The 13,017-nt window shown below is 41.3% G+C and overlaps 2 protein-coding genes across 4 annotated transcripts in view; both read right to left on the reverse strand.

The window, feature by feature from the left end:
* Positions 1-286: 286 nt before the first annotated feature.
* On the reverse strand, positions 287-9,193 carry brd2b (bromodomain containing 2b; the record flags this gene model as incomplete). The annotated part of the gene is made up of 5 exons (XM_040154603.1): positions 9,094-9,193; positions 2,884-3,213; positions 2,624-2,735; positions 761-898; positions 287-434 (listed from the first exon to the last, which is right to left on the reverse strand). Coding segments are annotated over exons 2-5 (490 nt in total), but the record flags the coding sequence as incomplete, so codon positions are not given.
* Positions 9,194-12,376: 3,183 nt separating this feature from the next.
* LOC120805446 (nucleus accumbens-associated protein 2-like) overlaps positions 12,377-13,017 on the reverse strand; it is a 17,923-nt gene continuing 17,282 nt past the window's right edge. For all 3 annotated transcript variants that reach the window (XM_040155682.1, XM_040155681.1, XM_040155680.1), the window contains one exon: positions 12,377-13,017. This exon is cut by the window's right edge and continues 355 nt beyond it. In XM_040155682.1, the coding sequence (XP_040011616.1) occupies positions 12,720-13,017 (298 nt within the window). In that variant the 3' untranslated portion in view covers positions 12,377-12,719.

A 13,017-nucleotide genomic window follows, 5' to 3' on the forward strand; every position in this document is an offset into this window, starting at 1 on the left:
ATTTGCCTGCGGTACTGCAGTGGTAGTACTGTGGTATTTACCTGTGGTATTACTGTAGTATTTGCCTGCGGTACTGCAGTGGTAGTACTGTGGTATTTACCTGTGGTATTACTGTAGTATTTGCCTGCGGTACTGCAGTGGTAGTACTGTGGTATTTACCTGTGGTATTACTGTAGTATTTGCCTGCGGTACTGCAGTGGTAGTACTGTGGTATTTACCTGTGGTAGCAGTGGTATTACTGTAGTATTTGCCTGCGGTACTGCAGTGGTAGTACTGTGGTATTTACCTGTGGTAGCAGTGGTGGGCTGCTTGCTCTTGTTCTTTCCTTTGGGAGCTGGAGGCAGCAGAGCCACTTCCTCCTGAGGCATCTGAGCGACTTTCTGCAGGAAGATTTTCTCTAAAGCCTGAGCCATCAGCACGATGTCGTCTGTCGGCTAAAAACACAAGTAACACACGTCACCATCAAGGCCCTCCGTGTCTCAAAGGCTTAGGAGACAGGTGTGAGCAGGCGTGTTATTAGGAATATGTAAAAAGGTGTCCTCAGTAAAATACAACTCTTCAGTTACATCCTGTGGCGGCCATGACAGCAACGTGTTTTTAAAAAACAAAAAACAAAACGAATTCTATACGGAGACTTCGCTACCTGCACTGATCACACAGAGACACACCTGAGGTTTCAGGTGCGGTTGCACATAATCAGGGAAATATAACTGACCGCATCTTTAAAAATAAAAACTACACACTGTAGTAGCGTCTGTACCTTGTTGTAGATGTAACAGTTGGTGAACATGGTGTTGAAATCCTGCATGGCCTCACTGGCGCTCCAGTAGTAATTGTTCTCCAGACGTTTCTTGATGGTTCCCATGTCCATCGGATTCTTGATCACCTTGTGGTAGTCCTGGAAACACGGACGTGGTTAGATTAGCTTAGCATAGAGACAGGACACAGCTAACCTGACTCTGTTGAAAGGAAAGAAAATCCATCTTCCAGCAGTGATTAACATGTTGTATCTGGTTGGTTTAAGACAGAAACGTAGCAACTGCAAACTGTGGTTTTAAGGGGAGTTACAGGCTGGAAGTATTTCTTATTAACAACAGTCGGGGCAGTGGCCAAAGTGTAGCCGTTTTTTTATGCAGTACAATAATTTTCACAACATAAACCATATATTTGTGGTACATACAGTTAGGTCCATAAGTATTTGGACAGTGACACAATTTTCTTAATTCTGCCTCTATATACCCCCCCAGTAAATTGGAAACAAAGCCATCAAGGTGCGATTGAAGTGCAGACTCACAGCTTTCAAGGGGTTTAACAAAAATATCACATTAACTGTTTAGGAATAAAAGCCATTTTCATACATTGTCCCTCATTTTCAGAGGGAGGTGCACCACATAGCGGCCCACCCGCCCCATCTCTCCACAGCAGAGCACAGCATATTGGTCATGTTTAGAAGCCTGACATGTATACACTTATTCCCATCCTCACGGACGGCTTAGTTGTCTCTCCATCCCTTTAGGAATATCAAGGCTTTTAGTTTTCTTTTAGATGTGAAGCTTTCTATCATCCAGTGTGTTCTAAGATAGGTTTTGAAATCTGACATATTAAGCTGTGTGCATATTTTCCACTTTACCATGAACGATTTGCCAAACAGGATTGCAATGTTACTGATATTTGATTTGCTGCTACTTAAGTCTACTAAAATTAAGTTTGGAATATTGGTAATATACTTTTTAGTATAGTTCAGTATCCACTTTTAGCTTTGATCCCAAGATAAGGCAACAACAGGACAATACCACATCAAATGCGAGATGGATTCCTCATCATCATTGCAGAACCTACACAAGTCAGTTTGTTCTAGGCCCCAACCAGATAGCATCTTTTGGCCGTGGTAAAAATGTGTATGGATACATCTAAGGTCGAGTTACAGATAATATTAAATACATCTCCCCATGGAACTATTAGATTAAGTGAGTCCTGCCAGTTTTTAAAGTATTATTGAATTTTTAACGATTTTGTCTTTGTTATTAATAAAGACCCTTTGTTACTGATATCATGACTTTGAGTCGGGGATAGGGGACAGCCTTGTTTCAAACGTCTTTTCAAATATACCGTTTCTGAGAATTCACCATTATTAATTATTTTACATTTAGAATTACTATAAAGTGTTTTTATCCAATTAATTATTGATTGACCAAAGTTGGAACAGTGCAGACATTTGTACATAATGTCCAAACATAGTTGATTAAGTGCATTGTCAAGATCTGCAATAAAAACTACACCAGGTTCTTGTACTCTATCGTAAAACTTTTATTTCTAAAACCTGCCTAATGTTATCATTTATTCTTCTCTCTTTTGAATCCTGATTGATCTGGATGTAGGACCCTAGGTAATACCTTCTTTATCCAATTGGCAAGGTATGCGGACTGAATTTTTGCAACATAACACTAATGTAATTAGCCTCCAGTTTTGAGATTTTTCCGTTGTATTCCCATTTTAAGGTTTATTTCCTGATAGTTCCCCTTCCATAAATGCACTATTAAAACACGCTCACGCTCATCTCTGAACGTATGAACTTTAATGGGGCGAGTGTTTGTTAGTAACAACAGTCGGTGCAGCGACTTACCGAGAGGCAGAGCTTGATGGCGTCGACAGGTTGGTAGAAAGGCCAGGCAAACTGATGTTTCCACAGAGTCTTCACCACCACGTTCTGCATGTACTGCAGCTGGTTGGTTTTTCTGAAGGACACAAACACCCCAACAACATTACAGAGGCGCTAAAGTTCAACTCTCCTGTCACAGGTCTCTGTTTTCCACCACTGTGAATGGAACAGTGACTGTCTGGTCTCGGCCTCTAGGCTCAGCTCAGGTGTGAATGGTCACCTACCTGCCAGGTTTGGTGGGATTGGTGACCTCAGGGGGAGGAGGGTTGGTGAGGGGAGGGGGGCTGGGGGGCGCAGCCTCGGGGGCGTCCGACATGGTGGACGACGGTGACGCAGCAATGCACCGTGGGACGGCAGTGTCTGACCTGAGAGTGAAAAAACAACTCCCTCTATGGTCTGAGGGTGTGTGTGTGTGTGTGTGTGTGTGTGTGTGTGTGTGTGTGTGTGTGTGTGGCCACACAGGTGTATGTTAGTGTGTGTTCAGTTCAGGTGTGGTTGGTGTTGATGCTTCAGGTCGATGTTTCCCTCAAGGAGACAAACTCCCATCGCACGACCTGAGAGACAGAGACACATGCCTCATTAGCTCCCTCCCTCTCCTGCTGCTGACAAACAGAAAATTCATCATTTCAAACATTTTAGTTATGAGAGCGTAAAAGCTTCAGTTTCTTTCTCGGTCACGTTAGAGGGTGGCACGGCGTAACTCAACTGTGATCAATCAACCCACATTTCAGCTCTGAAAATATCTCTGCCAAAGATGCTCAGTGAACAGAATATCATATTTTTTAGTACAAACGTACATAAACTCACTTATTGACACAGTAAAGATAAGGGGGAAAAATTAAAGCTGCAACTATTAGTTTATTGACATCATCAGCCAATTCGATTCATGATAAATACTTCTGGGATTTTTTGAGGGGAAAAAAGCCAAAATTCACAGGTTACAGCTTCTGAAATGTGAATATTTTCTGGTTTTCTAAAGTCTCTTATAACATTAAACCGAATCCGTTTGGGTTTTGGGCTGTTGGTCGGCAAGACATCTGAACACATCACCTTAGAGTTTAGAAAGGTTTTCACTATTTTCTGTTCTATAGACCAAAGAAATCAATTGAGAGATTAACTGGCAGATGAATCAATAATTAAAATAATCGTTAGTTACAGTCCTACAGCTAACGTTAGGTGCTCTGTTAGACCCAAATCTATAATAAATAAAATAAAATGAGGTATACTGAAGAAGGGCTGTGTGATGTGTTGCATCTGGCTGGACATCAGTTTCATAAGATTCAGGTTCAACATTTGGCTCAGAAATCAAAAAGCCTGTAGAGAATTAAACGCCGTCTGTCTTTTGCAAACTGGAAAACTATTGTGCCGTCAACATTAATGTTTGTACTGGATTGTGGAGATTTTCCGTACTGTCATGTAGCCCCATCATTACTTCAGCAGCTAAATCCTGTTTATCATAATGTTTTACACTTCATCACTAAAGACAAATTTCATACCAATCCTTGCTCTTTGTACCACAAGGTTGGATGGATGTAATAATCATCTCATGATATTCATTTATAAAGCTCGAATGTTAAAGCTTCCAACCACCTCGCATATCTTTTAACATTAAAATCTTGTAACTACAGAACATGAGATTTTCCTTATGTACCCACGAACCTTGGCAGAACTGGTTTCAGGTACTTTGCACCTTTTCAATAAACTGCAAGCTGCTGTCAAACTAGAGTCCTTCATACCCCTTGGAGATTTTAAAAAACTTTACTATCTTATGGTTTCTATGACTCCTGTAATTGCTTTTATTAGATGTGTCTTAGTTATGTTATTTGTTTGCTACTTGTGTGTTTGTCTGTGAAAGTCTTCTTATACTCAGGTCTCTCTTGAAAAAGACATCTCCATCTGTGTGAGTTGATCTGATTAAATAATGATTAAAGAAACTAAACAAATAAAATTATTTCTCAATCGATTTCAAGGAAACATTTCTTTCCTAGGGCTGCAAATAATCATTATTTTCATGATCAATTCATTTGCTGATTATTTCCGCGATTAACCGATTGGCTATGTGGTCTCTGAAATGACAGAAGATGGTGAGAAACGCCCAAAGTGATGTCTTCAAATGTCTAGTTTGGTCTGACCAACAGTACAAAACACAAAGATGTTTAGTTCACAGTGATAGAAAACTGAAGACACCGGCAAACATTCACATTCACGAACCTGTAACAAGAAAATCTGGACATTTTTTCTTTAAAAAAAGATGAGTCAATTGTCAGAAGAGTTGCAGATTCAGTTCCTCTCAATTGACTGATTGATTAAGCAATTCATTGTTACAGCTCTTGTGATATTGCATAATAAAGGAACATGTGCAGTGACAGGATTTTACCTACACTGCCCAGCCCCGGATATGGTCGGTAGACATGACCTGGTGATGTCAATAATGAGAGATTTCAGCCCTCTCTTCCCGTGCAGTTCACATGTTGCTACTAATGTGTTTGAACCTTCCTGGTTTGACCAGATTCTCTGGTTTTTACAAGCATCAGACTGAGGGTCGCCTGCTCCTGTCAATCATCAACAAACCTTAAAATATTCAGACAGACAGAGACAGAAACCTTGTCCACAGCTGGACCCCGACAGTCGGCATCTATACAGAACCAGACTGAAGGGATCGGGTCTGTCAGAACCTCAGGTATGAACTGTGTCCGTAACTGCCTGGTCATTTTTAAAAGGAATTAAATTCATTTTAGTGGTCTCCAGAGAACCAGCTGGTTGTAACTGACTTGATGACTGACCCAGATCAAAACCAGGCACAAACACACACATCACGACCTCCCAACACACAAACCTTCAAAGACAAACTACGGCGGGACCATACAAGATTTTTGAGGCAGATACTGATATCATTATTTAGAGATTAAAAAAAATCTAATGACATATCAGTCAATACTCTTTTTTTTTTTAAACAACCCACAACACAAACATTTTCGATAAGGTTCCCTTAAATTTGTTTTTAAACAACTGCAACAAAGTAATGTACTGATGAGGACATTTTACAGTGTAAAAATACTTGTCACCACTCTGCTTGACAAACTAGAAGAGTGACACTGTTTCTAAACGTATCTTTGATATTCCTCTACTTCAGTTTCTCAGCATTCACTCATTCATAACGACACATAACGTCAACACCTACAATCAGCTGGTAGTGGCTGATACTGTGTACTGGTTGGGCTCTGTTGCAAACTGTCAAATCCATCAAATCCTTTTTATGTCAAGTTATTTCCATTCCTTTTAGGTTTCGCTTCAAGTCTTGGAAGATTAGTTAATGATGACCAGTGATCCATCAGTCTGAATTCTGACGGTCTGGAAGCAGAAAGAATCAATCAGCAAAGGATTGTGATCGTTTAAGTCATTTATCATTCAAAACCTCAAACCATTCTCTGGCTCCAGCTTCTCTAATGTTGGAATTTGCCATTTTTCTTAGTTACCTATGATAGATTATGAACTGTTGCTTGGACAAAACAAATTATCTCAGTGTGAATGATTAGTTCATTAAGTCATCATATCAAGTTATCATATACAACAACGGAACAGTAGAAAATGTCCATCCCAGTTTTTCAGAGTCCAAGGTGACGCCTTCAAACGTTTGGTTTTGTCCGACTAATAGTCAAAAGCCTTGTTTGTATATTGGCCTTTATAAACCAGTGACAACACTCTGCTGGAGAAATTCAACCTTCTGAGTGTGTAGAAAAGATTTTGTTTCAGCTTTGGCTGTAAAATCAGGCTCAAAATTAGAGATTTTAATTCAAAGGTGTGTGTGCAGGTGTAACTTCAGTGACACACACAATGGGGGAACTTTAAGCGCTGAGTTTGACACTGAAACAGTAAATTAATTTATCAGTTATACAGCTGCAACTGAAAATTATCTTGCCAATCATTTGGTCGATAAAATGTCTGGAAATTGTGAAAGACAGCCACCACAACTTGTTCAGCGCGATAACTGAGTTTTTTGTTTTGTGCGACCAACCGTCCAAACCCCAAATATTTTGTTTACTGTCAAAGGCCACTAGGTAGAACCAGGAAACATATGAGAAGACAGAACCAGTGATTCTTTTGGGAGGGAATCTTTCCTTGAATACAACTTGTTTTTGCAGATAATTTTTCTGTCAATTGACTAATGTGATTATTCTGCACACAAATTTTACTCAAACCAGTTTAGCTGACAACAATTTTGATCATTAACTGTTCAATGCATTTATCAACTAAAATGCCAAATGTTCACAGCTTCAGCTTCCCACATCTGAGAATTTGCTGCTCATTTTAATACATATACTGAGATTTGGATTGTCAGTCAGACAAAACAAACAGAGTGAAAATGTCTTCTTCTGATGATCATTTTTCACAAAGCTGCAAGTTATCATTATTTTCATTATCAATTACTCCGCTAATTATTTTTCAATTACTCATTAGGTCTATGAAACATCAAAAAAATTGTCAAAAAATGACCATGACTACTTGCCAGAGCCGAAGGTGACGTCTTCAAATGTTTTGTTGTGTCCCAACCCCCAAAAATATTCACTGTACAGTGACAGAAAACGTAGAAAAGTAACGAATCTTCTCACCTGAGACTGAAAACTGCATATATTTGGCAGTGTTTCACTATGTTTGCTTGAACAATAACAAACAATTCATCAATTATAAAAATACTCAAAGAATAATTTTTCTAATGCTTGACTAATTGATCAACCAATCACTGCAGAGTATGCAACAGTAATAATAATCACTGGTTGAAACCTCATTGCTGATGTAATTTCTGCAAATGAATTTATTTTGACATTATCTTTTTTTTTTTTTTTACAACCGTAAAACACATTCACAAAATTGACCTTAAAAGTTGTATAAAAGGTTATACAAAATCACAGGGTTTGAAATTATCTCTGCACATCATTTTACAAGCTCTGAATCTTATTGACCCTTTTATTTGGGCCCATAAACAACAAACTCAAAGACAAGAGCTGCAACAATTAGTGGATTAATCAACTATCTAGAATTGAGGCAACGCACTTGATAATCATTTACGAAAACATTTGCGGATTCCAGCTTCTGACGATCTGCTTTTCTTCAACACACATGATCATTAAATGAACATCTTTGGGTTTTGGACTGTTGGTCGAATAAGCAAGGCTTTTCAACACATCTCCTTAGGCTGCGGTAAATTAAAAAGGGCCTTTTGCCCACTTCTCTGAAATGTTATAAACCAAACGATTAATAGAGAAAATCATAGGCAGATGAACCAATAATGAAAATAATAGTTTGTTGCAGCCCTAGTCTGATCATCGGTCCAAAACCGCCAAACTCCGAGTTGCATAAAACAGACAAAAACGGAAAATCCTTACATTTGAGGGATGGGAACAAGCAAATTAGCATTTTAGTCTATAAATGACTCCGATAATTAATTGATTTTCAAAACAAATACCACTTCGTTTTCTGTCGATCAATCAGTAGTTTCTGCTGTAACTTCTAAACAGGCCTGAAATATCAACAATCCCTACCTGAGCCCATAACTAACTCAAGACAAACCACGTGTACCCAGGTCTACTGTAAACTCTACTGTGACTGGAGCTGCAACGATCAGTCCCTTAATCAATTATTTCATCTAAAGAACATTAATCTGCAACTATTTTGATAACGGAGTAATAGAATCAAATTTGAAATGTTCTCAGGCTCCGGCTTCTCGGATCTGAGGATTTGTTGCTTTTCTTCCTGGTCTGTGACAATAAACAGAATCTCTTCAGGTTCTAAACTGTTGGTCAGATAAAACAAGACATCTGAAGACACCACCTTGGTCTGTGGGAAATTATAAAGGCTGTTTTTCATTATTTTCTGGCACTTTATAGACCAAACAATGAATCCGTTAATTGAGAAAGTAACTGGTAGGTTAAACAATAGTGAAAATAGTGGTAAGTGGCAGCTCTACTCAAGACTGAAAGCCCAAACCCAGGTCACTAATCTGTTTCGACACCTGTTATGTTTTCATTCAGCAAGAAAAACGTTTCAAGCCTTAAATTTTCTCTAAATCCCAACAGCTGCTGGTCCAGACTCTTCTGTGTGTATACACGTCCTCAGAGTCCTGCAGCACTGTTAAACACTGGGACCACAAACCTCATGAAAACTTGCTGTTCCGCTGAGATCAGAGAGTTCACTCACAGAAACCAGTCCCGTACCTGCCTGCCACACAGCAAACAATTAAACCTTCCCTTAACAGGCTGGATCTCGATGGAGTCCTGCGGGGATCAACAGATGTCGGAGTCCAGCGGCTGCTCGCTGCCTGCCCGCTGCTGCTAACGAGGAGCTAACGGCTAACACACCGCTGCGACCGACAAACTCCAGACATCCAGTCAACAACAGCACCATCCACCGCCACACACACAGAGCCAGTTATTTACCGGTCATTTAGACCCAGAAACCCGCTCCAGCTGCAGCAGCGGCTCTGGACTCGGGGATCCACGGGCTAACGAAGCAGCCCATTTATCTCGCTTTAAAAAGATGGCGGGCAAGCCGATGCAAAATACGAGCTAGGTCGCTAACTAAGCGAGCTATGCTACTTACCGAAGACGTAAAAGGCCATAATTTTATTTTTAGCGGCTGTGGCCGTATCTGAGCCTGTGTTGAAGGAGACGTGGTGACATTTGTTCGCTTATGAAATGCACAGTGAGCGGATCAGTTGGTTTAATAATCCGATCTTTGCAGATGTTACCGCGGTGTTTGGCTAGCTAACGAGCCGTTAGCCTGTTAGCTGAGCTTTGTCTGAAGGCGCCGAGCGGCTCCGACACACCGACACCTTCTGCACCCTCCGGGGCAAACCTCCGCTCCGTTTACCCGCTTATCCCCCCGCTACCGGTCAGAGAGCCGTGTTTACTTTGTGTTCGGGTCCTCCGGTGCGTCCAGCGGCGGGCTCCGGGAAGCTTTCTAGGAGGGTTTTTTTTTTTTTTTTTTAGCCAAGTAGCATAATAGATGAGTTATCAGCTGTCTACCGTGTGCGCAGGCGCAGTGGCGAGTGGCATCATGCATGTTGTTGTGATCGGATTGGCTGGCCTGATGGACGGGGCACTGTGATTGGCTGCGGAGTGTTTGCGGGGCTATGATTTGTTGCTGGGGGATGTGAAGCGCTGTGATTGGTCGTTGAGCTACCTGAAGTGCAGTGACTGGCTGAGACGAAGACTGAGTTGCGGTGATTGGCTAGGGATTTTTACGTTTTCAGAATGGCGCCGGAGTTCGAACTACGTTTCCCAGCATGCAGAGCGGCAGCAGAGAGCCCGGGGCCGTCTTTTCTCTGCGGCAGATTTCAGATAAATTTACTGATCAGTGCTGATCAGTTATTGATAATTTAATCAATAACCGATCATTAACTTGGTACATCAGTATCATGTGTAGAGACGGTGTGACTGACGCGGTCTGATCTGTTCTGAAAACAGATGTAAAACAGATTTATACAGATTATGGATTTATTGATTATATTGGATTTTTGAGAAGACTGATTCTTATTCAGTAACCTGCTCTTTCATCTGTTTTCAGTGAAGATGACGTTGTTGGGATAAACGCAGCATTTTAAGAATGATGAAGTTCTTATATTAAAACATTTCATTTCACACACCTGGTGAGGAACAGCTGCAGAACAACTGAGAGACAGCGTGGTGATGATCTATCGATCTGAGTTCTACCCAAACAAAAACCTGACATGTGGTCAAATGTACCTTTCACATCTTCCTGCTGCAAAATTTAACAACATTTGTAGGTTTCCTATGCGTAAATGTATTTCAAACTTTTTTTTTTCGGATTAAATACGGAGGCCGATTTAATGAAAACGTTTGCGCACCATTCGTTCTTTTTTATATAACCACTGCAGCTTCCTAAAAACGTTTTTCATTTAGCCTAACTAAACAAATATAAGATAATGAGATATTTTCATTTTCAAATACGTTGCAAAACAAAATTTAAATTGATTAAAGCCATATTTTCATAATACCTCCAGTATAAGGTATGGGCATAGTAAAATCACGTATGTGGTGACACATGATTATGTTATCTCTGCTGTATGCAGGTCTCTGCATACAAGTGATCAAGTTATCTTGATCTCAATTTGAGTACCTGATTAAATAAAGGTTATATATGTTAAATATATATTTTTAATGTTGTATACAATGCACAATATCTTTATATTCAAAAACATGTATCACAATTACGTTAACCTACATAAAATTCTATATATGTGTGCACAGGGCCGGCTCTGGCCATTTTGGTGTCCTAGGTGAAACAGCAGAGTGTAGTCGGGGTCAAATGTCAGATGTCTATGAGAAGTTAACAGCTCGACCGAACTGTGATTTTTCCCTTTAAACTTGTCACATGGTTTCATTTCAACAAATGTTCAGATGATCCACTGTCTCAGCAAAAATCAAAGAGAGAGAACAAGTCCAGAACCCGAAAACAGATTTTTGTCTTCCTCTCCTTTCCTCTGCCATGAACCATCTGACGACCCCTCAGATTTATCTGGTGTCCCTGTGTATTAAACAGTACGTAAAGTAGGTCAAACCAGCTCCACCTCTAGCAGCTACAACATCAACATGCTGCTACACCCTGATGCTTCAGTATTAATCATCTAATGATGTCAGCTATAATAACAGATCAGTCAGAGCGACCAAACCGGTACTTTTACTTTGATACTTTAACTACATTTTTTCTGCTAATACTTATGTACTTTTACTGAGGTAGGATTTACTTGTAACGGAGTATTTTTACTTGCTGTATTGGTACTTTCACTTAAGTAAAGGATTGAATACTTCTTGCCGTTCAGATTCATGTCCTGCAATCTGTATCTGAGTCTAGCAGCTATCGTAGCATCATTACCTAGCATTAGCTTTATTGATACTTAGCTAGCTAGCTACTACAAAATGTCACTGTCAGCGCACAGAGTTTATTCCATCATGTTGTCAACTTGTGACTGACAGTTCAGGAGGCTCAGTGCGTTTGTTATTTAGATTGAAAGCCTGTTTTTGTTGATAACGTTCTCACTGTTACCGGGATTAATAACCATGTTTGTGGCGAACTCCGCGTTTGCAGCGCCCCCCTGACGTTCTGCGCCCCACGCAGCCGCCTATGTCGCCAGTGCCACGAGAGGCCCTGCGCGTACAAAAATCAGATTTAAGATTTCACACATTTGCGCAGATACTGGATGGGAGAATATATGTCCCTATGTGTAAACAAATATAATCCGCTCACTGGGTTTGTTTATGATGTTAAAGCAGCAGGTAAAGTGCAGGACGTCTGCGGTTTAGAATTAGCGGTTGCCCGACCTTTCTTTACTTTTGTCCTGACAGTCTGTGAGAAAGCACAACCTTCCTCAACTTCCCTCCAATTAAATATTAAATTAGATAAAGCAGCTGTAAGTCCTGTTAGCAACCCCTAGAGGCTGCAGAGTTTATTACAGACACAGACTGAACAAACAACGTCCTGATGATTTATCCGAGTCTGACCAGCTAAACATGTGAAGTTTGTCCTGAGGGTGGCGCTAGAGGACAGATCATGGAGTCTTCCGAGTACTGAGGAAACACATTGAATATCTACGGTCGTGGACGTGTTGGACAGACGAACGTGTTCGTGTTTAGTTCAGATGAAACAGGAACAGCAGCAGCCTGATTATCAAGAAGCTTTATTGTCATTGTCAGAGTAAATATAATCATCATCATCATCATCATCATCATCATCATCAGTCCTGTTGCTATGGGCCTGTGTGCTGGACTGCAGGAGGCTGTTAACATGCAGCAGAGCCGAGCAGACAGACAGGTAGACAGACAGGAGGACAGACAGACAGGTACAGGAGCTGACAGACAGAGGTAGGTCAGACATACAGGGGGTAGAGAGGTAGACAGGCAGTGAGGTAGGGGAACAGACAGACAGGTAGAGAAAGACAGACAGGTAGACGGGAGGACAGACGGACAGGTAGGTAGACAGACAGGTGGGGAGGCAGGTAACTATTGTGTTATTTACACACAGGTAGGCAGATGCGATAGAAAGCTTATTGGCTGTCTTCCAAAGGCTCCGCCCCCCTTTCTTCTGTGTCGGCCAATCCTCTGTGAGGAGGGGCGGGCTCTGCAGGCTGGGGGGAGGGGTGTGAGGAGGAGGCGGAGGAGGAGGAGGAAGAGGAGGAGGAGGACAGGGACAGGGGGAGGTCTGAGGGTGGTTCAGTCTGTAGCCTCCCTCCCCCGTCTGCCTCGCCGGCTATCAGCCCCTCCTCCACCTGCCCACCACTGGCCCCCCCTCCTCCTGCTCCCCCACGTGGCCCGGCGAACTGCAGGTGAGGCAGGAGAGTGGCC

Source organism: Xiphias gladius, chromosome 19, assembly GCF_016859285.1.
Source record: "Xiphias gladius isolate SHS-SW01 ecotype Sanya breed wild chromosome 19, ASM1685928v1, whole genome shotgun sequence".
Taxonomy (NCBI): Eukaryota; Metazoa; Chordata; class Actinopteri; order Istiophoriformes; family Xiphiidae; genus Xiphias; species Xiphias gladius.